At 39.4% G+C, this 25455-nt stretch overlaps 2 protein-coding genes across 3 annotated transcripts in view; both read right to left on the bottom strand.

Annotated features, from left to right (window-relative positions):
• The window catches only part of TRIM71 (tripartite motif containing 71), a 59704-nt gene extending 57030 nt beyond the window's left edge, over positions 1–2674 (bottom strand). The window contains exon 1 of one of the 2 annotated variants that reach the window (XM_032237308.1): positions 146–2674. In XM_032237308.1, the coding sequence (XP_032093199.1) occupies positions 146–1057 (912 nt within the window). In that variant the 5' untranslated portion in view covers positions 1058–2674. The remainder of the gene's footprint in view (positions 1–145) is intronic. The other variant, XM_032237307.1, reaches the window with a different exon arrangement.
• Positions 2675–3228: 554 nt separating this feature from the next.
• The window catches only part of TCAIM (T cell activation inhibitor, mitochondrial), a 115978-nt gene continuing 93751 nt past the window's right edge, over positions 3229–25455 (bottom strand). The window contains exons 12-13 of the transcript XR_004256948.1: positions 16304–16377; positions 3229–5680 (exon numbers count right to left, since the gene is read on the bottom strand). The gene's annotated coding sequence lies outside the window, so the exon portion shown is untranslated. The remainder of the gene's footprint in view (positions 5681–16303; positions 16378–25455) is intronic.

Here is a 25455-nt window from a genome sequence, read left to right on the forward strand (position 1 = left end):
GTGCCTCTGACACTGCCCCTCCCCCAAAACGGAGGGAAAGAAGGAAAACGCCACTTCTTTAACTCCCAACGTTTCTCGTGCGCAAGCTGACGAGCTGGGACTCTTTGAGGAAAAGCCACTTAATTTAACCCGTCGGGGCACTCACCTCGTCGTCGTGGTGCTGGCAATAGTTGACTCGGTCCGGGAAGACAGATAGGATGTTGTAAGGCGAGGCGGAATAGGGTGGGTTGAGAGCGAGCTGGGAGGCTGCCGAGGCGGGGCCGGTTCCCGCCGTCGCGGGCGGCCCTGGGCCAAAGCGCTCGATAAAGTGGTCCTTCGTGAGGCGAACGCGCTGGTGGGCGCGCACGCAGTTGTCGCACAGGTGCTCCTGGCAATCGAGGCAGCGGGAGCTGGCGGCGTTGCCTTCGTCGCACGAGCTGCAGCGGGGCTCGCCCTGTCGGCTGTGGGGCCTCCTAAGCAGCAACGCGGAGCCACCGCCTCCCCCGGACGGCGCCGAGCCGGCGGCAGAGCCCGGGGAAGAACCACCCGCAGCGGTGCGGTGCTGCTGTTGCTGTTGAACAGGCTGCTGGCGGGAATGAGGGTGCCGGTTGTTAGTATTGCTGTTGCTCGCCGCTCCGCCGCCGCCTCCTTGGCCGCCGCCGCCCGGACGACCGTTGTTCTTCTGATCTTCGGCAGCGGCGGCGGCCACCACGACCACGTCGAGCAGGTTGCTGAGGAGAAAGTTGGAGGAGGGCAGCGCGTCCATGCCCGACGGCTCCGAGATCACCACCTTCTGGTCGCAGATGGGGCAGCGCAGCTTTAGAGAGTCACCCGCGGTTGGGTGGCGCTGCGCTTCCAGGCACTGGCGGCAGAAAGCGTGCAGGCAGGGCAAGACGTGGAGCCGCCTCGACGGGGTGCAGGATGAAGACACCCCCCCGCCGCCGCCGCCCCCGGAAGAGTTTGAAGTCTGAGAAGAAGAAGACGAAGTGGACGAATTAGAGGAGACAAGAGCCGGCGAGCCGCACATCTCCTTACACAGTGGACAAATCTGGAAATCTGACTCGGGGAACGAAGCCATTGGGAGGGGGAGGGGGAAGCGCAAGAGAGTGCGGCTAGTAAGGAGGCGGCAGCAGTAGCAGCATGAACCGAAGCGAGCGACGACGACCCGCGTTGCAAGCCCTGGTGGGTGGCATCAATTAGTCGCTGTGTGGGGGCGCTGCGACGACTCCTGCTACTCCAAACCACTCTTCGCGGGCTAGGCGAGACGGGAGCAGCTTCAGCCGGCGTTCCTCTCGTCTTCTCCTTCCTTAAGTAGCGTCAGGAGGAAGACGCTCCTCTGATTTGCCCCCTCCCTCGCTCTGCGTTTAAAGCTTCCCACCTGGGACAGCGCCTTCTTCCTTCTCTGCCGCCTCAGCGTTTCTCGGACTACGAGGCGAAAGAATGAGGGTTTCTTTAATAGAAAAGTGCATCGGGCCCTACTCCTTAAAAATCCAGCGTGAACTGGATCCGGTCGCGCGGCTGCCGTTCGCTTCCTTCTAGGGGAAAAACTGAAGGAGGAGGGGGGCGAAATCTTCTCTTTAGTTGGTGTATCAGAAGAGGCGGGTTGATGGCGAGGGAATGAGAAAAGGGCTCGGTTGGTGAAGGAGAGAGAGGTGAAGGAACAGCGGGACCACTTGCTTCACTTCTCCTTTCTTGGGGACTCCGGGAGGTTTCGGGAGACACGAAAGTTGTCCCGGAAGACTCTTCCGGCACCGATCCACCCCTGAGGGCTCCACCACCGCATGTCTTGAAAACGAGAAGCAGAGATGGCGATTCCTCCGGTGTAGCTTTCTGGGCAGGCAGGCTTCCGAAAGAAAGAGTGGGTGGGTGGGTGGTGCGTGTGAATGAATGAACGAGCACGCGTTCTTACTCTCCAGAGATCGTCTTCCTCACGGGTCCACGCCTTTTCCAGGTCTCCAAGCGGATCCCCCGGGAAGCCGAGTGAGCGCATCGATCAGGTCCTTTATTCTTTCTGGGGGTTTCCCGAATTTGCTCCTTTTTTGCTGCTGCCCAAGGGCGGCAGCGACACGCACGCGGTCTCACTCTTTCCTGTAGCTTGGCCGCACACGCGTTTAAACCGGCAAAAGGAGCCGCCTGAGAAAAGGACGGCGGCGGCAGGTTCCGGCCGGCCTTCCTGAATTATTCATGGGGGGGCGTATTAGGTTCGATTGCACAAATTGCAACAGCGGTGTAGCGCTTTCCCCAGGCTGCAATCCGGCAGCAGCCTTCTTTTGCGCCTCGCTCCCTAAGCACTGCGATCACATTTCCTTTGTCATTTCAATTCTTCGCGTGGTCTTCCAAAAATAATTGAAAACGAATTCTTTATTTTGCCCTCCGAAGATGAAAAAATCCCCAACGTGGTTATCAAGAAAATCTATGGGGGGAGGTGGGAGCGCCCGCCGACCGAGGGGTTAAATTAACAACAGTAGTGGCAAGAGCGTGGAGATCCCATCCGATTCCGCTGTAGCCATCGTGCCGGTGAATGGGTGGTTTCGCTCCCCCTACGTTCCCCTCCCCCCTCCCCGACCCGCGATTTAGGTGAGCCGGATTTTTGCAGGGCGCCGAGATGCTCGCATTCCTGGTCGACCTCTTTCGGAACGCCTGTTATTGAAACCGATGGAGCTCGGAATCCTTTTAATCTCCAAAGGAGCGAACTCACTTCCGCCTGAGCTCTGAGGGGGCGGTTAAAGGGAAAGGGGAGGAGGGGAAGAGGAGAACTCAAAAAAGCAAACAGAAAACATTAACCCTTTGGGTACCGCTGTCTTTTGTGCGGGGCTGCGTCTTCTCGAGCTAAGCGTCGCGGTTCTGAAAGTTCCAGCTAGCGAGCGGGCTACAAAGCGGAAGAAGCGACAACTTTCAATGAAATATATGGCGGGTCTTTTTTCAAGATAGCGGCACAGACGTGGGAGATTAAGAGTTAGCGTCGGGGAAACCTGGTTTCTTCAAATTTGCCTTTAAAAGCATTAAGGTCTTTAAAAACCTCAAACTGCTCAGGCTACTCCCAAACACCCAGCATGTTTTGTCTGAAAGAAGCCCAATTCAAGCTTTATTCAGATGTACGCCCGGTTTTCTACTAGAATTCTCTTAAGTAACTTCAATCTTGCAACGTTACAATATTGAAAGAATGTTAGTTTTTAATTAACATTTGAATGGAGAAGGATTAAAACCATGTCGCTAAAACCTGTTTTAAACAGGTACAATTAAAAGGACAGAGTCTTGAACTTTAGTTCACATATTTATTCTTTTTAGAATAAAACATTTACTCTTCAAAGAAGAGTTCATCCAGGTTAATGATCAGGAACCTTAAACAATTACAAAACCACTTTAAGTAGCATTATTAAAGGGTACTTCTAAATCAAATCCTGGAGTGAAGTATTCACAATCTTAATCCTAATTAAAAAAATTAGGGTCTATCTCCGATTAGATCCATGAGATTTTGCAGCTGATTAACCAATGCAGCTGATTAACCAATGTGAATTTGTGAATAAATTCTTCCTGAAGGGAGTGAAAACCCATTTCCTGATTAATAATCTGCATACTTTTTTATAAAGAGATCTCAAGAGGGATAGTCCCACACATGTCAATCAATGCAAAGAATAAAGATTTCATTAAGATGGTGATTTATGTGAATTATTGGATTCAATGTTACTCCATAGAACAGATCTGAATTCTGGATCCAATTATTTTTAAACACTTGTATTTAAAGTAACTTCATAAGCTGCAGTTCAATTAGAAAATAATTGATCTGATAAACATTGAAGCCCAGCCCTACTGATTTTTGGGGATCATTTATGTTTTACCAAATTTTCTTTTTAATGCAGGAAATAATTATGTTGAATGCAGTTTTAAGAATATTTGCTTTCCATAAAATACTTGTAATATAACAACAAATATCAGCAAAGCTGATTACGATGCACTCCTAAACATACTTACAAAGGAATAAGCACCATTGAGAACAGCGCAACTTAATAAAAATGTGCTGATATTTATAGTTTTAGAGTAAAACTTTTAAATTACAATATGTGTAGTTTACTATTCACTGACTATTTTCAAACTATGGCTTTCATGCACTATGTTAGAAAATAAGTCATATGCAATTATTTTATTTCTATGAAGTATACAGAAGTGATTGTTCATTCAGTGGAGCCAGAATAAAAACTGAAATGCTGTGACAGTAAAAATACAAACTTTTGGGGAAAGATCACATCTCAATGATTGGAATATTGGATTTAGAAGCACCAGAAATTTTAACTGCAGATTTTTTTCTTTACTACCTTTTGGCTCTAAAAACAAGATTTTCTATTTCTCATCTTATGATCCAACCATGTGATTGCAGATCCCTAAAAAGAGTTTTGTAAAATTAGTAATCAGATTTATTTTAAGTAATACTTTAATGAGTTGTTGTATAGAACTAAATTTTCCAGAATGGATTGTTTATGCATTAAATATAGATATATTTTAACTAGATATTTTTGGTCAAGAAGTGTTTGTGCAGACCGCTCAGAAAATGCTGTAATTCATTATACTCCAAACATGTTTCAAGCTGCCTTTCTGCTTCTTCAGTGCAACTTTGCTTCTTAGGACTTGATGATGTCCAGGAAACAGTCTTTGGGAAGTAATATAGATTACTTCACTGTAGTCTTCTACTTGGCCTTTCTAATTAAATGGATTACTACCCCATCATCACGAGCTGAGCAGGCTCTTTTGAAAACAATCCAGAAATTTAAGATAGTGCAAAATACAACAGATCTTATATGGAACAAACATGGATATATAATAATATTTGTTTTCCTTTTTATAAACTTGTAATTAATTTCCAGGCTCACATTTTGACTGAAAAGCTGTACCTGGTTAGAAACCTAAAGAAACTCAACTCACAGACTGTGAAATCAAAGCTTGTCTTCATGAGAGAATAGATCATAAATTCATGACTTGTGACTGTTCGTTTTTTAATTTATTATATTGTGAGTCACCTTATATCAACATACACCTTCATTATGAAATGTTTGCTGTAGAGAAGTTTGTCCAACAATTTATTTTTATTTACATTATTTAAGATATCTGAATGTTTCATTTCAGCCAAGTGCTTCATTTTTAATATTTACAGTGATCTTTAGTTCTCAGCTGTGAACTTACTTAGGTTTTTGTTTCCCCACTATTCAAAAATCTCTGCTAGACTTCTATTTTTTTAAGTAACTTATCCTTTACAATCTCAGACTGGCATAATTTTATCCCTTTTTCTTAATAAATTCAGCAAAGCATATTCAGTTTATTTTAGATTTTGAAATGTGTATACCTAAGAAAATGCAAAGGACTGTTTAAAAGATTTAAGTTGAAAATAAAAACATGAGAAACATTCACACTGCTTTACACATTACACATATTGAAACTGCAACACAGTGTATATTTATTGTTCACTTCCTTAACAATCCTAGAGATAACTGCCATAAATAATTTTGCTGAGCAGAACCACTTCTTTTTGTCTTTTTTGTCCTTTATTCATGCAACAAATGAGACAAGCAGTAAAACTTTGCAGGAAAGAATAAGCCAACCAGATTCTTTTCCAGGATGTTTTATTCCAGAATTTGCTTGGTGATCATTGATATTATATGTCATCCCTCTATCCATCTTTCCATACCAATGTAAAGTTTGCTTTTCACACCTGATAAATACAGAGAAGAAATTCACATTTGAAATATATGATGGTCAGGAATTAATTGTGGAATGCTCTTGAGCTTACTCTGCAATTTAGACAGAAATTCCTTTTTTAAAAAGGTAAATTAGTACTATAGATGTAAAGAAGGGGAAATATACGAAGAATCTCTCCTACATCTTCTAACTGATAAAGAAATATGCCTCACCAAAATGGAGATACATTGCCGGACCTTTTTTTTGGCCTTTGTAGCCCTTCCTTGAAAGCAGAGGAATTTATGACATTAGTTAATGCCATGGAAACTCCATGCTCAGAATGGAAGATGAAATTGCTTTCTAAAAGACAAAGGTCTTAAATATTAAAATTGTATTGCTCAGGTAACCCAGCTTTTTGATGATTTCACTTTAATGTTTTGGAGGACAGTGAGATAGAAGTTGGTGCATTGGGACACTGGGTAATAATTGTGTACCCTGCCTTGTAAGTTTCCAATTAAAATAACATATACACACACATATATATATATATACACACATACATACATATACATTTCACTCTGTTCTTGAGCTTATTTTTTCAGCTGTCATGCAATTCACTACTATTTTATTTATAGGGAGGCTAACTTTTCTGACATCAGGGGAAACCCTTTCAGAAGTAACAGCACAGAATGGCTGCAACAAGAAAAGTGTCTTATATTTCTATCAGTTATAATATAGAATAGAATATAAATATATATACAACTGGTACAATATTGTGGATAAATATCATATATATGATGGCTTTAAAGGATATGAGAGGCTGAAATAGTAATATACTGCCAATATAACCTTATGAGAATTATATTGAAAGATATCTTGCCTTCCTGGCTCATTGTTACTTTGACCTTTTGATATGGTGGTGAATGTAGGTATCAGTTAACAACTTTTAAATTCATATTTAAACTTAATTAATACCTAAAGCACAAATTGCACAAGAACAAATTTCATATTTTAAAAAATAAAATTGAAAATGTTGAATTTTTTCACTCTACATATCAGCAAAAAAAAGAAGCAAGCAAAAAGCACGTGCTGTTATATAACAAGGGCCTTCCCAATGTGGTGTGCTAGTTCCCAATCTATTTTGCTGTTTTCTGCCCAAAGGAAAATCTTTAATAGAATACCTGTATTTGCTCAAACCCACCAATCTACCAGTGGGCAAAGGAATCTCTAGCAATCCTACAGGCTTAAAACTTTTTAATGGCATTGGAACACATGAATGTATTTGAATGTATATGAAACAGTTGGCTGGTTTTCTCTTCCCTTTCTATTTCTCCAAGTATTCAAAATTATATAGTGCTTTCTATATTTAATTACATTTAAATCAGTGGATTTAATTTAATTTTCTATTATGTTGTGTCCCTAGAGACAGATTGACACAACATACTAAGCTATTATATGCTTGATTTGGATTTCATTTAGCGTTAAATAAGTTTTTTTGCATTATGTAAGAAACTAATCATATCCTCTGCCATCTTCATAAAAATTGTGCAGAAATCCATGTGAATTATTAGTTACATTTAACTTGTATTAATTTCAATAGATCTGTTCTAAGTTCAACTGTTTAGGAATTGTTCCTTTTTTGTTGTCCTTACATGTGTTTTGGATTAAACTGCTAAAGTTCTTGTTGGTTTTATTTTGTAATGAAATTTAAATCTAAAAATGTCTAGATAGGACTTATTTTTTCTTTTACTTTGCTGATACGTTCCTGCATTTTTGTGAATTTCTATTAGATGACCATTTATAGATAATTTTTCCTATATGGTGCTCAGTTCACACCTGTCATTTTAAGTATTAAAAAAAACATACATCTCTTTCTCCCCTTTTAATTTGCAATTAACCTTATTGTTTACCCATATAATTATTCTTCATGGCATGACAATAATCAAAATGGTGAAAGCTTTCATACAGAAATCATTACCTTTTACTGAAAATGAGGCTGGGAAATCATCAGGTATTTCTAGAGATAATTATGATAGTTCTCAGTATATGCAATGGTGTATTTTTCCTTTGCTCAAAAAGGCAGGGGAAGAGATTTGGGCTAAACATTGCAAATAATGTCTGGATGGTGACACAAAGCTACAACAAAATGCAACCAGAGGGGGTGAGAAATCCTTAAGCAGAGACTGGAGAACTATCTGTTTAGAAATGCCAGAGCTGCACCTATTGCTGATCATGAACTGAATCAGTAACCTTAGATTCTAGTTTTATGTGTTTGGATACAATCATGAGAGTTTCATGTTTTTGTTAAAATTACTTTTTTCAGCTTCCAGCCTCTAATTATATCACTAGTTAAGATGGAACTGATATTTCCAGTTCTTTTAAACTGTGGGATGTTAATATCAATATATGAATATTATTGAAAGTAAAAAGCATAGTCTTCACCATAATGCAGTCAGTTTAATCAACTGACTTGTGCATGATTTAACTGAAAGAAAAATGTGAGAAGGATAATTCATGTTCATCCAATAATAGTCTCATTAACTGGGCAGTAGTGAACTTCAATTGAAAACTCACTAAGGGCTCAACTCTATACCTTATGGGGGCCAAGAAAACCATTGAGGTCCAGTGCTTAGAGCAGGGCTGTCAAACTCACGCCCTGTGGGCAGGTTGAGTCACGCACTAGCCATGGCCATGCCCAGTTTAGCAAAGGGGGGAAAGTCCCAATACATCATGTGACTTGATGACACCCCTGGCTTAGAAGAAAAACTAAAGGGCAAGCAGGGACAATGGTATTAAGGCTTACCTGAATTTAGATTGTATGTTATAAAGACCTTCATATTGGTGCCTTATTTGTATTTCATTTCCCAGCAATTGATAAATTATCCCTTATCAATATAGCAATATCCTTTTTTAAAGGTGCAATTGGCCACAACATCACACTAATAAATGAAAAAGATATGGTGGGAGGAGCCAAAGATAGTGGGTGCTGGTTCCTGACTGCTAGGGTATCTCACTGTTGTAGAAGGTTACACAAAAGAAATTCTTGATAGGAATTAGTTAGAATTTCATCAAAGATGCCCTCCCTCCAGCATAAACATTGTTTCTGAAGTCTGGATATATACTTTTTATTTTTATTTTTTGTTTTTGCATTTAAGAAGCCAATAATAGTTTTCATAATATATGTATATTGCATGCAGTATATAAAATATTTAAAATAATTATATCATTGCCTGTTCCCCCTTCTCTAGCTACTTCTGTGGGTCCAACAGGATTATCCTTAAAATACACAGAGCATATTTGAGCCCTTGGGCATCATAACATTGGAACTCAATGTTAATAGGGCCATGGTTAGCACTCAAGAGTTTGGAAAAGGCTTTTGTATCTAAATGCAAATGTAACTAAAGTGTTAATTACTTTCTGTTATGCCCTTACTTTAGAGTTCTGAAGAACTCAACATTTTGTAAATGTTATTCCACCTGGCAGCATTTTCCTCCAATAATAGCAAAACTAAGCACCCTCTAGAATATAAAATATATGCGCCTGATCTGTGTCCTCTGTGTGTTACTGCTGTCAGTTACATGAGGACCACTATCTTCCCTTCTAGCAGACTGGCTGGAGTAGCAAGAGTAGAATCATTTCACTATTTTGCTGCTTAAATTCATATGAAATTGAAAATTAGGCTACCACATCTTGGTGTAAAAGTGTAGACCACAACTAGAAAGTGTAAACCAAGATGATCAACTAGATATGAGGAAAGACAGAAAAATGTAACTCAATTTCTATTTAGTGTTTAGGCAAAAAAAAGGTCTACAAAACATCGAGAATCTAGCATTAAAGTCTAAATATCTTCAATATCCTGAGATCTTTCTCAAATAAGTTATCTTAGACACAATAATATGTATTCATTAAAATTCTAATATCATACAGGAATTCTTTGTTTCCCACTGCATTGTTTTATACATTTCTATTTCATTCCCTATATGTAATTCAATATAGAATATTGAATCTATTCATATCAAAATTTAGGTATATTTTGAGAAAAATCCAACAATGTGGACTCCAAAATTAACCTGGGAAAACTCAAGTTTGGGTCCCAATTTAGTCACCATAGAGCTTACTAGATAATTTTTGGACCAGCATTTCTACCAGCTTAAAGCAATATGATATATTTCAGACTCCGAACTTCCAAAAGAAACACAGCAAATATATGAAATAAAATAAAATGTTGATTGATAAGCATACTATATTTAATATTTGGATCTGAGATTAATGAAAATACTAAACTGCCTTTTAAAAAATAATTAAATTACAGCATTTTACTGTTAATACCGTATTTATCGGCGTATAACACGCACCGGCGTATAACACGCATCCCCCATTTTAACACAAAAATTTGAGTAAAATTTTTTTTCATTAAAAATAAATGACTTGGAAGCTCGGAACTTAATGTTGGATTAAAATTTATAACATTAGAACATGAATTATAACATTAACTCCTCAACATAAAGTGCCTTCCTTCCTTCCCTCCCTCCCATCCCTTTCTTTATGTTTTCTTCATGCTTTCTTTTCTTTTTCCTCTGCTCTTTTTAAATCCCCCCCCTTCTTCTCCTCCTCTACATTTAGGTTGGATTAGTTTGTACAACGGTCATCAAACTTCTGAAGTAAAAATAAATAAATAAATCATATTTAAGAAGAAGAAGAAAAAGGAAGACGTTTTTAGTTAAGTCAAACGTTTTAATAAAAGTTTCATCTTTTAAGATTTGTCCAACACATCCAATTGTAACCTTAACAGTAAAGAATATCACCCCAGCTGCTAAAGGTTCAACCAGTCTGAGAACCATTGAAAAGACAACAGTGCAAAATCCAAAAGACACAACTTCCTCACCGCCATTGCTTTGGTACCAAATCTTTGAGGAAGGGGCTCCAGAAAGAAGGAGGAGGAGGAGGAGGAGGAGGGGGAGGAGGAGGGAACCAAAGAGAGGCTTTTACCGAGTCTGCGCCCCACAGCCAGGACCGTCCTTGCGCCTCAAGCCGCGTTTCTTCCCCGCAAAGCCCTTCGGGCAACCCGAGAGTTCCTTTTGGCGCCAGAAGGGCTTTGCAGGAAGAAACGCCGCGTTTCTTCCTGCAAAGCCCTTCTGGCGTCAAGCGGAACTCTCGGGTTGCCCGAAGGGCTTTGCAGGAAGAAACGCGGCTGGAGGCGCCAGGACGGTCCTGGCTGTGGGGCGCAGACTCGGTAAAAGCTCTCTTTGGTTCCCTCCTCCTCCCCCTCCTTCCACAGTCTGTGTGACGCTGCCGCCAGGCTGAGAGCTGCCGCTGAAACAAGTTTGGGGAGGTCCTTTGCAGGCAGCCAGTTCTAGCTGCCTGCAAAGGACTTCCCCACGTTTGCTTTGAAAGAAACCTCTGCGCGGGAGTTAGAAACCTCTGCGCCGGGGTTTCTTGCCATGTGCGCGGCCGCGCGGCCGCGCACCTTAGAGGGAACAGTGGACCCGGCGTATAACACGCAGTATCGGCGTATAACACGCAGGCAGGGTTTAAGCTTGCAATTTTAGTTTTAAAACTGCATGTTATACGCCGATAAATACGGTATTTAACATGTCTAGCGGGAAAAATGAATAGAAATATTCAGTTCATTTGATTCAGAGATAAATCATTCTTTTAGCTTTCTTCTAATGCTTTCTTAATATGCAAATGTAATTTATTTAAATGTAATCAATGAATTGAGGAAAAGCAGATGATTAATCAAATTCAGATCTTTATCTGGCAGATCACTCTTGTTGCTACAGTTATTAATTCATGTTCAGATTGTCAAGTGAATCATTATTGCTATAAAATCTATTAATGGAACACAACACAAGAAAATTACTATTTTATACCTAATGCAAGGTTACAGAGAAAAGAAATAACTAGCACTATTCTGAAAAAAATAAAGAGTAACATGAAAACAGAAGAAAAGCCTATCAGGAGGAATAGTTAAATAAAAAAGTACCCTTAGGAAATCTTCCTGAGAGTGATACCCAACTACAGAAGGCTAAAAGGAAGGAAATGAAGGAAACAGATGGGATTAAATAAGACTGGGAGAAAGAAGGCAAACTGAAGGAAGTAACCTGGAGTGAAAAAGCCAAATTCATTTTTCTTCTCCCTCCTTGTTCCTCAATTCTCATAATCAAATGCATGAATAGAAAGAAACCTGTATATTATGGCATTTATTGTAGCAAGAATATAACTTTATCCAGCTAAAAACCATACTGGCCTATGTGAGATATGCAGGAGACTGCATATAAGAAGTTGCTAGGGCCAGAATAAGACTTTTATTATGCAATTTAACTTATATCAGTTAAATACAATTGTCATGGTTTCTACTCCTTATTTTATCATTTCACATTTTTGTTCTGTTAGAAATTAAATTTGGCTTCAAAGCAGTGGCATTTGCCAGGAGTCCAAAAGTTTAAGATGGCATCCATGATTGTGTAGTCAATGTTGCATTTTCATTACCTTGCTCTTTAAAGGGGCCTGTGTGGAACTTCGGATTGCATGATTTCAACCATCTTGACTATTGTAGCCCACCCCCTGTGAACACTCTTCTTTCAGTGATCTTCCAAGGTCACACTACAAATAATGGCATCTCTGATGGAAATGTCAAATCACAGGAGGTAAATCAGTTTGACCTTATTTATGTTCACACACATTGTGCACAATGATTGCACACAAATATTAAGAGATTTTTGGACATTTTCTGCAGCTGCAATTACTGAAGCCAATAATATTTACTTATAGTTAAACAATTGCAGCCTTAGAAGGAGAGAGGCAGGGTTTGCCCACCATATTAGGCTAAAATGTGTTTCACCCATTTGTGTATCTATGGTAACTTAGGCAGTGACATTCAGTTAGTGACATTCAGTTAATCATGCTTCAGTTAACCATGGACTGACATTATGGGAAAATGTAGTCAGATAGAACTGTTGAAGCTTTGGAACTCATCCTATCCATCTATAGACCATAAAACTACCATAATTAATTTTTATTGAAGAATTACTCCAAAGTTTATCACAGTGATAGGAAACCAATCTTCCCCTTGTTTTTCCCCCCTTGTCATTTCTTGCTTACACAACGGCTGATTTTGTACAATAGGTTTCACATACTTGTTGCTTTTGTAAATCTAATGCTAAGTTACCCAGACAACACCTAAATGTCTCCTGTTTTCATTTTGTTACTAAACCTATTTATTAATCCTAATGCATATTTAGAGCTGATTTTTTTCCTAGTAGTTTGAGACCAATTCAAGCTATGACGTGTAATGCCTCTGTTCTCATAGTGTGTTCACCCTGATTATTAAACCTTGATGTCTGTATTTGTACAACACACCAAAATCTAAACAGATCAAACTAGCTATGTTTATACAATGCCCTGGGTTAATATTGGTTGGCTACTTTGTTAATCTATTTTTTGCAAATTTTGTAAAAACTTGGTTTTGGGGTGGATGGGACTTGAATCTGGGAAAAATGTGCTCCCCATACAATTCAATACATGTCTATGCAGAAATAAAATTCATTTTGTTCAGTTGAAGTTCTGCGCAGATGGCAGAAAGCTCCAGAACTCAAATGTAATAGCCCTTGGACTAATTTCAAGTCCATTAACCAAGATTAGTTTAGTTCTTTAAGAATTAATGACAGCACCTATTTAATTTTGACTGTCTTTGACAAAGTTAAATAGATTGTCCTGCTTAGTTTTTGAATAGGGGACAACCAGAAAATCCCACAAGTATGAGCTAAAGTGGGAAATCAAAACAGCATTTCAGAAGAAGGCAAACCATTTCATACTGATAGTGTTTCTTATCTATCTTTCCTTGAAGATTAGGAGAGAGAGAGAGAAGAGAAAGCCAAAAGGTGGGGAATAATTACTACCAAAGAGAGACTAAGTATCCTCATCCACTACTTCTCTTCTGTACACCATTTGCTCTCCCAATAGACTAGGGCTAGAAGGAATATTGCCCTCAACAAATAAGGTCCTCATCTCTGATGCACTATAAACTTCTCTCCAGCGCTATGTTTGTATTGTAATTAACATGCTTTTGATTTTGATTGTCACAAAGCATAATTAACATAGAGAGCAAGGGATTCTGCATGATACTTGGTTCAGGCAATAGTAATTGTCAATAAGAAATTTGAACAAAGCTATGAATTTTCCTTGCTTCTCCTTGGTTTTTTGTAGATAGAATAGGGAATGGCCTTCAAGTAGAGGAGGAAGAATCACTACCAAGTTAGATAAGCAAGGCTTGAGACCCAAACAAGAAACTAATTTGAAAAATTGTTTCAGACAAATCCCCGCTCTAATTTACAGGAAGTTAAAGTGAGGGATGAGGGAAACAAATTCAGTCTTGCAAGATTATGTGACAGTGGCTGTTATAATAAAAGCCGTGCTGATTTATATGGCATTGGTTGGTTGGTCAGAGCCATCTTGTAGGGCTGACATCTGTGTCTGTACATTTCAGGCTTTGGTTGCCCAGTTGTGGCTACCATCTTGAGTTTTGTATCCACATATATACCCCTGTGGATAACCTTGAAATTACAGCTGATCATTTTGGACTGCAATCATGTCTTATCTTAAATTATTTACTCCTGAGTTACTTGCACTATACAAACTAGGGATCTTTATTTACCTAGGCCTTGAAGCCCTTAGGCTGCCATGAAAGTGTTGAACACATCCCCAAAGACTTCCAAAAGGTCATTAATAAACTTTGATTTTAATGAAACAGGAATCATAAATACAAATTAGAATAATCACATTTTAATCAGCTCAAACTGAATATCAAATCAAATCTAACTATAAGTCTAGTTCCTAACAGTAAGGCATGCACATAAATATTAGTATAAGGTAGAACCATCTTCCCTAGAAACTGAGTTTTCAAATGATCTAAGCCATAAGTCATGATTTACAGATGTCTATAGTTGGCTTTGCATGACATACTAACCAAGATCATCTGATTCTGACACACAGTGTGGTTTGTTTCATTTTGCCTTGTCATGATAACAGAGTCATTCTGGATTGTAAACTAAGTGATACATTAGTGATATGTAAGCCAAGCCAATTGTGGGAAACTAAAGAAATATAGCACATATAGGTCAGCTTGCAAAACAAGCAGCATTTGTAGCAAACCATGGTGAAATAAAAAAGATAGTATATCAAAGTACAAAGTTATAGCATTGACATGATGACATCATCACTCTCAGGTCATGCTTTGCCTCCCTTAATTACTCTGCAGTCATCTATCTGTGCACCAGATTGAGCTGTTGGGTTCTGTAAACACCTTGGGGTTTTGCGCCATTTTTAGTAACTGTAACTCCCGTTCCTAGTCTCACCTGGCAAATAAGATTCTCCTACTTGTCTTTATTTGGATATGCAGTAAAAATTGAAATCAATATTCTTTCAAAATTGAAAGTAGCATTTTTATACCTATTTATTTATCTGGTTTTTTTCCAGTCTTAGTCTTCTGTGCTATTGTTCTCTTTGCTTTGTTTCTTTCTTTTTTAATTCCACGTGTTGGGGATAGTATTTGAATCTTATGAACACAAGTCAATAAAAAGGCTTTAAGACTCAAAGGAGGGTCACCTTATCATCCCAGGTTCTTTTCAGAAAAAGAAAAGAAGATAAAAATAGCAAAGATTAACACTGAACTATGTTAAGGAATACTTTCAAGTAGGCATCAACTGAGTGTTTGACTCAAATAGCTAAAGTATGGCCTGATATAGAATGAAAAAATGGTTGGAGTTGTCTGTAAATTACAGTTTCACTCACTTTCTTGGATGTGTGGATGAAAACCTATGTATGGTTTTTAAAGCATGATATATAGCTTAGTGCAGAATGTCAACCAACACAACTGGAATTTAATTAATAAACAGACATTAAGCAAATCCTAGCCAAGCAAATATTCCTTAAGTGCCTTTAAGGAAAGTGAATTGGATCAAATACAATTAAATATATTTCTATTTAACTGAAAACAGTAAAAATTCAGTTGTTACTATAAGTGAATATATTTCTGAGATATTCTATATTCTACTGCAAATCTGGATTCAATTCTATTTTTAAAGTATAATTTTTAAAATCCCAGATTGGTAACTGGTTATAGAATTCAATAAATCTGAATTAACAATTTACCACTACACTTTATTATCTCAAAACCTCAATCCTTCATTAAAGTAAGCTTTATCTCTTAAACCTAGCAACCAGTCATATTAAAATACTTACAACATGTTTCTTTTCTGGGTAATCATAAACTACTGCAAATATTTAATCACTTTAAGCGGAGAGCAAATAATTACAAAACTTACACTTCAAACACACACTCACACACACACACCATTAACATGAAACTGCTGACAATAATATTGTGTATCCTATGTTTAAGTGTTATATGCAATTTAGAAGCTTTTATTTACACTCACTAAGTGGTTTGTGTGGCTTTAGCTTTTCATGTAGCAGGGGCAGGAAACTTAAGCACACACACCTTCCATTTTTTCTTTTCCCCCAAATCCTAAATTGTCTTCCATTTTTTGTGTGTGCTCTGAATATCTTAGGCTGGTTGTAAACCCAACTATTTTACACTGTAAATCATTATTTAGGGCAGTTGCAACATCCAGAGCTAAAGAGAAGCTTACAATACCTGAACTCTTATTTTTGGTCTTCAGAATCATCTTTTAGTCCAATATTTTAAAATCGGCAGGATATTTCACTGTTCTGAAGAAGGAAATGCAAAATCTTGATTAAATCAGAAACCAGATTAAAATAATACAGCAGCAGCAGCAAGACAACTTCCCACAAAATATTGTTCCAGAACTTTGGTGACATTTTCCTATCTCTTTTGAATCTTCATTTTAACTACTGTTGGATATTTGATCTTCTTCATCTCATATGCTTAAGAGTAACCAGAAGACTGGTCAGTCTGGGTTAAGGAAGATGTAAACTTAGTGAATTTACCTATCCCACCAACGGTATTTAAAACCACAACTTATCATGATTATGATGACAATTGATTTAAAAAAAAACAATACACACACACACAAAGACAGCACAAAGAGAAAAGGGATTCCATTCCATCATGTTCTCTATGTGGGGCCCTTCCCAATGTAGAAACATTTACTATATTGACAGGATTCAGCTTTGAAACTTTTATAATGTCTTGACCTGTTTTATAAATTTGAATGGTTTTGATGTTGGAATTTGGTTCATTGAAATGCAAGCAAGCAATATGAGCATATTTAAATTCATGATGCTAGTTTGGACCCTAATAAATTTTAATTAACTATTTAGATTTAGTCATATATTTATTTTGGGCTAATTGAAATGTACCTGAAAGTTTCTCAGATCTTTTTTGTGAGCAACTGGAATATTTTCCTATTTTCTTTCCAACACTGACTTTAATAAAGCATTATTTAATGGACTTACACTCCTGTTTTTTGTTAATTTTAATTTATGATTCCTGGTGTTTCTTTTATCTGGATACACTCTTGATATTTTTAGTGCAAACTAAAAGGACCTACCACATCACTCTGCAAATCTTTGCATTCATGTCTTTTAAGTAACTTAACAACATTGCAATTATTTAGTAAACAATTAAATCTCACTCTGTGAAACAATTTGCATTTGTAAATCCACAGATGAAAACACTCAATTTTACTTTTATTGTCTTCTTCCTGAAGTCACAACTCTGTGTTTCCCTCTCCCTTCCCCCCTTTTTAAAAGTGAGATAGAGTTGAAAAGATTCATTTGAGGCTACTGAAAAACTCAAATCAAGCGATCAATGGAAAATATTGTAAAAGGTCTTTTAACCAAATGGCTATTTTCATAAACCTATATTAATAATTTGGAAGCTTTGATTGAGCTATACTGCAGTTTACACCAACTAATCTGAACCTTTTTTTCCTCTTTCTTTTTCTTCAAAAAACAAACAAGTGGCTACTAGAATCTTTTAATTTAGGATGAAACCCAATTTTATGTGAATTTCAACCAATCAGATGGTTTGCATGAAAATGGAGAATTGGGGCATGGTATGTCAAGTTTATATGTGCTAATGGAAATTCTAGGATTTAATCTGAGCTGACATTCAACTGGGTGTCAAGAATTACTTGTCACAAAGCAAATGCTAATCTAAAAATGTAAGGTAGGGAAGAATGAGCAAGATGAAATAAACCATGGTTTATCTAATGGTCTTTAAACTCATAATTGGCTGAGTGTACTCAGTATCTAAGATTATAAATCATGTGTTTCAAATTATATATTAATTCCTATGGTATGCTAAGCAAAAAATAAAATAAAATAAAGTAGCGGCATTATGGTTTCATATGATGAGTGAATTCAGTGCATATCTCATAAGAAGGTATATGGTCGTTTGGCTTTAGCTAAACATGTTACATGAACTAAACATTTTGAAATCATAATTTATCACAGTTCATTACATCACCTCAACCACTGAGGCTTATTATACAAATCATGATCTAATATCATATTTGATCTATACAGAGGCTTAAGAGCTCTAATTTTCTTTTGCAGCATTGATATTCATAACATCACATGTTTATTTATAACTTAAATTCATTGGTAATTACTTGAGTTTTATCCTGATTAATATTTACAATAGAAACTTCTGAAATAAATGGAGCTTAAGTTATGAGAAATAAATCTTAAATATTTAAATAGATTTATTCTAAGATTTATAACATAAAGATTCGGTGTTCTTTTTACATACAACTACTATCTCGCCATTACTACTACTATGTGTGACTCAGCAAAATCTTAGTTAAGCTAGTTACTCTTTTAGATGGGCAAAACTGAAATTTAGGATTTTGCAAATATACAAAGGATAGTTGCTTTGAGTCTGAGTGACATAGTAAACCTTAAAGTGGGAGAAGACAATATGATAGTGGATGCTTATTATATATATGGTCAATATATTCTTCACTCTTAGACTAGCACATCACACTGGCTCTCATATAGATTATTCACAGTGTTTGGCTTACATGATGCTTTAAACCAGAGGTGGGAGACTATGGCCCCTTTATGACTTGTGCATTTCAACTCCCAGAATTCCTCAACTAGCATAGCTGGCTTAGGAATTCTGAGAGTTGACGTCCACAAATCATAAAAAGGCTACAGTTCCCCACCCCTGCTTTAAACAGTCTTCTAAATAATTTTAGATGTATTAATGGAGAAAGAGAGTAGAACAGAATATTACTGATTGAAATTATAAGTATTCACAAAAATGTAATCTGTAAAATTTAGAATTATTTACCATTACCTTCAAACAGTCATGGTTTTCTATTAGTTTTTTTTTCTTTTACAAAGGAGCCTCTTCTGCTAAACTTTAGAAATCTACTTGATTATTTCTTTGACTTATTTCAGAACATGTTTTTAAATATATTTAGTACACTCAAGGTGGTAAATATCAGATCAATTACATTGTCCTGAAAAATTAAGAAGCATAATGCTATCATTAATTCTAAAATGTGTCATAATTAATGTTGAATAAGTTTTGGCTATCAAATAAGATGGGAAAAACAATAGATATATTGTATGCTAAGATAAAAACTACTGAATGACATAAACTCATGGATATTTATTTTAGAAATATGTCTTGGGAGAGAGCAAAGTTACAGTGGAAAATGTGATATGATATGATATGATATGATATGATATGATATGATATGATATGATATGATATGATATATATATATATATATATATATATATATATATATATATATATATTAGTGTCACAACCCCTGGTAAGCCCCAATTATGGGAGGAAGCTAACTGCTTCCAACATCTGTCAATCGGCTCGTCACAAGAGTCCATCACGACAGAAACCCAATATTTTTACTGTTGCCTTTTGTTATATTTGTGTTTTTTATTTGTGCTGATAAATAAATAAAGGGAGACTAGTATAGATCTATTTCAAGCTATTTAGCTCTCATCAGCTAGCCACACCCTTACTGGGATTCGAACCTGTGCTGTATTGCATCTTAGGCAAACGTCTTAGCCATCAAGCCACAGGTCTCCTCCTTATCAGCTGAAGCCAGGGAAGAAGGTATATATTAGTGTCACAACCCCTGGTAAGCCCCAATTATGGGAGGAAGCTAACTGCTTCCAACATCTGTCAATCGGCTCGTCACAAGAGTCCATCACGACAGAAACCCAATATTTTTACTGTTGCCTTTTGTTATATTTGTGTTTTTTATTTGTGCTGATAAATAAATAAAGGGAGACTAGTATAGATCTATTTCAAGCTATTTAGCTCTCATCAGCTAGCCACACCCTTACTGGGATTCGAACCTGTGCTGTATTGCATCTTAGGCAATATATATATATATATATACACACACACACACATACATACATACATACATACATACATACATACATACACACACATACATACATACATATATACACATATACACACATATACACACATATATACACATATATACACACATATACACATATACAACATATATACAACATATATATACATATATATATATACACATATATATATATATGAAATAGATCTATACTAGTCTCCCTTTATTTATTTATCAGCACAAATAAAAAAAACAAATATAACAAAAGGCAACAGTAAAAATATTGGGTTTCTGTCGTGATGGACTCTTGTGACGAGCCGATTGACAGATGTTGGAAGCAGTTAGCTTCCTCCCATGATTGGGGCTTACCAGGGGTTGTGACACTAATATATATATATATATATATATATATATATATATATATATGTATGTATGTATGTATGTATGTATGTATGTATGTATGTATGTATGCATGCATGCATGCATGCATGCATGCATGCATACATACATACATACATATATATATTCAGCTTTCTAGCGGGCTTGAGAAGGTGTTGGATTTTGACAGACAGATAAATGTCCCAGTCTGGCCATCTACCAAAACTATCAAATGCTGGATTGTTTGCCATCAGCTGACACCAGCAAGGAGGAAAATTCATGGCTTTGCTTATCATAACTTAACATAACTTGTATAATCCCAGAACCCGGATGCCTCTATCCAATAAAAAGTCAGTACATAGGCTATAGAGCAGTGGTGTCAAACTCAATTTTATTGAGGGCCACATCAGCATTATGGTTGCCTTCAAAGGGTTAGTTGCATGTAAGACTATAATGACTCACAGCAACTAGGTGGGTGTGGCTGGATAGGTGTGGCTGGGTGGTAATAGCTGGGACATTGCAACTAGGTGAGTGTTTGGGTGGGTGTGACTGAGTGGACTTGGCCAACTCGATGTCACTCACTGGGCATGGCTGATTCAGGATAGCTGGGTTGGGATGGAACAAGTCGCACTGGCTAACTTGACATGGAGACAATTTGATGCCCCATAAGCTCCTTGCTTCCCCAAACTGCTGGCAGCCAAGCCTCCCCAAACTGCTGGCAGCCAATTGCATGCATGGGCGCATATCAGTGGTGGGTTCCTACCAGTTCAGACCGTTTGGCTGAATCAGTAGTGGTTTGGCAGCCAAGGTTGCTGGAACTGGCAGTGACCCAGGCCTGCCACACCTACAAACCAGTTCTCTATGGCACCACCATCTTGTTTTTTGTTCTATGCATGCACAGAATAATTTTATTGCTCTGTGCATGCACACACATCACGCATCAAGTGCACACATGCTCGTGGCGCATCCATGAGCAAACCCACAGTAGAGACTGATTGAACCCACCCCGGGTGCACATACACACACACCACTTCCAAGTTTGGGGACTTTTATCCACTGAGGAAGGGTGGCCTTCTCTCCAAGCCTAGGCATAATTGGCAATTGCAAGCTCAGATGTGGATAAAAGTCTCCAAGCTTGGAATTTTGTGTGTGTGTATGTGCATGTACATGCATGTGTGCATGTGCATAGCATGCCAAAGGAGATGTTCTTCTCCCAATTTCAGACATCATTGTCATTTCCAGGCCCAATGACTCTTCCCAGCAAAGCAGGAGATGGAGGTTGCTGCTGCTGCTGTGTGTGGAAGCACAGAAGAGAAAGTTTGCAGGAGGCAGTTTCCTCCAAGTCCAACTTGTGCCTTGACAGATCTCTGGAGAGCAAGAGGATGAGGAAGAAGAGCAATACTCCCTGGTCCTGCACAAGGGAGATTGGCCCTTCTCAAAAGCGAATCCTCATTTCCAATCGTGCATGGGAAAGATGCTGGCTTGTTGGGGCAGTCTTTCCTCACCAGCTCTACCCCACCCCCTCTTCCTCTCCAGAGATCTATCAATACCATTTCAGATATGTGGCTGTCTAGTCTTTTTTTTCAAAATCTCAAGCACCTGTTGCTAAAGAATTAGACATTGTATACCTTATCCAATAGATCTCAATGGAAGGTGATACAATAAATAAAATTCAATATGTTAAATCGGTTAGTAAGCATTCAGCAAGCTAAGCATAATTTTCAAGAACAGCTTCTTCCTATACCCGAAGAGAAAACTTTTCAATCAGTGTGTGCTACCTATTCTAATATATGGCAGTAAAACATGGACACTAACCTCACAATCAATACAAAAACGATGAGTTGCGCAAAGAGCCATGAAAAGATACATGTTTGGCATTACAAGACAAAATAGAAAAATCTCACATGGTCTTGAACCATCTAATTGCCAAATATTAACCTCTGTTTGCAGCTTTCATAGACCTCACAGCAACATTTGATATGATAAACAGAATTATTATGAAGCAAATCAACATCTCTTAAAATAGAACCTAGACTGGTGGCTTTGATTAAAGTCCTTTACACAAATACCTGTTTGAGGTATGGGATTAACGGGGCTCTGATTAATAGGATTCACACAAAAATAAAGGGGTAGGGCAAGGGTGTATCCTGGCCCCATTATTATTTAGCTTATATACCAATGACTTGCTAGGGTTAATAAAGGATCCCAATGGTACACATGCCGATGATTCTAAATACTTACTGTAACAGCTTGTTTTATGTTGATGATATGATTTTACTATCATATTCACAAGTAGGATTACATAGGCTATTAAGAAGATTCAGCTCATTGCCAGGATAACTCCCTAATCATCAGTAAATCAAAATAAAAAATAATGGTGTTTGGAACACACCATCAGAGATATAGGTTGCAATTAGATGGTAAACCAATTGAACAGGTTAACACCTTTGTATATTTAGACGTAACTTTTTCAAAGACTAGTTCTTGGGCTTGCCATCATCAACCAAGTATATTTAGAGCAAAAGCCCATTTCAATTTACTGTTTAAGTAAAGAACCATAGTTATCCAGGCTCCCAACCCCATTAATTAAAGTTTGTAAAGCTGATTGCTGGGACTGGGCGGCTGGCCTTTGCTGCTGCCACAGTTCTTCTAGCCCCCCCCCCCTTTTTCTGCTATCTGCCATCTGCTGCTCGCTCAAGAGGACCTTTTTCGACAGCGCTTTTGCTGGGTCGGCGACGAGTGGGGGGGGGGGATGAGGCTGCGAACTTGCCACCTGTTTCAAACTGGCACCTACCCCCCCTGCAACCACTTCAGCTATTTTAGACTCTGGGCCTTTGCCCCCCCCCCCCTTGCATTTCCGGACTGACAAGAGGGGAGAGGGACTGTGGAACTCTCCCTCCTTTTCATCATCATTGGTTCCGACCTCCATTTCTGCACAAATCCACTTGAGTGGAATTTTTTTTTGAGATCTGCGCAATTTTTCTGTGTATGGAGTGTGTATGGTATGATTGTTGATGAATGAACCCACCTAGTTTTTATTATCTTTATTATTATGCTACTGTATTTTTATATGTTTTTAATGGACTATAGTAGGGTATGCATGAGAGAGTGACTGGGAGTACATCTGAGAGGACTGAGGGCGTGGCCTGGTGCCTCCTCCACTGAGTGCATAAGAAGAAGTGGTAGGGGGGCCCAGGCCTACCCCTCGTCCTAGAATGAGTGATAGATGTGGCCTGCCGGGAAGAGCGTGGGCCATGGGGGGGTCTACGGGGATGGGGGCGGGCCGGAGCATCTCAGTCATGATGGGGAGGGGCAGGTACGACGGGAGCTACTGGGCTAGCCATTACTGGGGAAGGAGGGCTCGCTACGTCATAGCGATCCCTCATTCCGGCCCTGTAAGATCAACTCAAGGACCAGGTGGCAAGATAAGCCAGGGCCCTGGTCTCAGGTTGCTGCTGCTAAATGCCAGGTCTGTGATTCATAAAGCTCCCCTCATCCGGGACTTAATACTTGACGAGGGGGCAGACCTGGCATGTATTACTGAAACCTGGTTGGGCCATGAGGGCGGAGTCCCCCTCTCAGAAATGTGCCCGGAAGGGTTCCAGGTGCTCCACTAACCACGAGAGAGTTCCATCACAGGGGTGGGGGAGTGCAATTATTATCCGAGGATCATTAGCTCCTCACAGGAACCCTGCTCCAGAGATTGTGGGGTGTGAGTCCTTTCTTTTGAAGTTGGACCTAGGGGTTCAAGTGGGCTTGCTTCTGACATACCTACCTCCTAGCTGCGTCACAACAGCCCTGCCTGCGCTCCTGGAGTCAGTAGCCGGGTTGGCGGTTGAGTTCCTCAGACTGTTAGTACTGGGGGACTTCAACCTGCTGTCCCTAGGCTAACACTCTGATGGGGCCCAGGAGTTCATGGCCTCGATGACAGCCAGGGACTTGACCCAGGTAATTCAGGGTCCGACTCATAGAGTGGGACACACACTCGACCTAGTGTTTCTCTCGGGGCAGTGGAGATGTGATCTTGAGTTGAGGGGAGTAGAGATCTCGCCCTTGTCATGGTCGGATCACTTCCTGTTGAGGCTTGATTTTTGGAAGCTACTTCCCCACCGCAGGGAGGTGGAACCAATTAAGTGGTTCCGCCCCAGGCACCTGATGGACCCATTGGGATTTCAGAAGGAGCTTGGGGAGATACTTGACTCTCTTGCCCACAATCCGACAGAGTCCTTGGTCGCCGCTTTGGAATACAGCGGCGACTAAGGCGCTAAATCGGATTGCGCCTTTGCGGCCTCTCCGTGGCAGTGGATCCAGGAGGGCACCTTGGTTTACCAAGGAACTCCGGGAGATGAAGCACCAAAAGAGATGCCTAGAGCGACGTTGGAGGGCTAGCAACTCCGAATCTGACCGAACACTACTAAGAGCCTTCACTAGGACTTATATAGTGGCGATCCGGGCAGCAAAATGTGCGCATTTTTCTGCTCTTATTGCATCCGCAGAATCTCACCCAGCCGTCCTGTTTAGGATAACCCATTCCCTCCTGAAAGGGGGGGAAATGGGGGATGCCTTACAGGGATGAGCTGAGGAGTTTGCTCAGTTTTTGTCGGACAAAATCACTCAGATTCAGACAGACCTGGACTCCATTTGGATAGAACCAGCGGAGATGCCGAGAGAGGGTCTTGTTCAGACTTTCTGGAATGAGTTCCAGCTTGTCACTCCTGATGAAGTGGACAAGGCCATGGGAGCGATGAGTACCTCCACCTGTTTACGTGCCCCTCCCGGTAAGGTTTTGATCAGCAGGGAGGTAACACGAGGCTGGCTCCAGAGAATTACAAATGCCTCCTTGCGGGAGGGATCTTTCCCACAACCTCTGAAGGAGGCGGTGGTGAGACCCCTCCTCAAGAAGCCTTCTCTGGACCCAGCTATTCTTAAAAACTATCGTCCAGTCTCCAACCTCCCTTTTTTAGGGAAGGTTGTTGAGAAGGTGGTCGCCCTCCAACTCCGATGGACCTTGGATGAAGCAGATTATCTAGACCCTTTTCAGTCTGGTTTCAGGCCTGGTTACTCCACCGAAACCACT

This window comes from Thamnophis elegans, chromosome Z (genome assembly GCF_009769535.1).
Source record: "Thamnophis elegans isolate rThaEle1 chromosome Z, rThaEle1.pri, whole genome shotgun sequence".
NCBI lineage: Eukaryota > Metazoa > Chordata > Lepidosauria > Squamata > Colubridae > Thamnophis > Thamnophis elegans.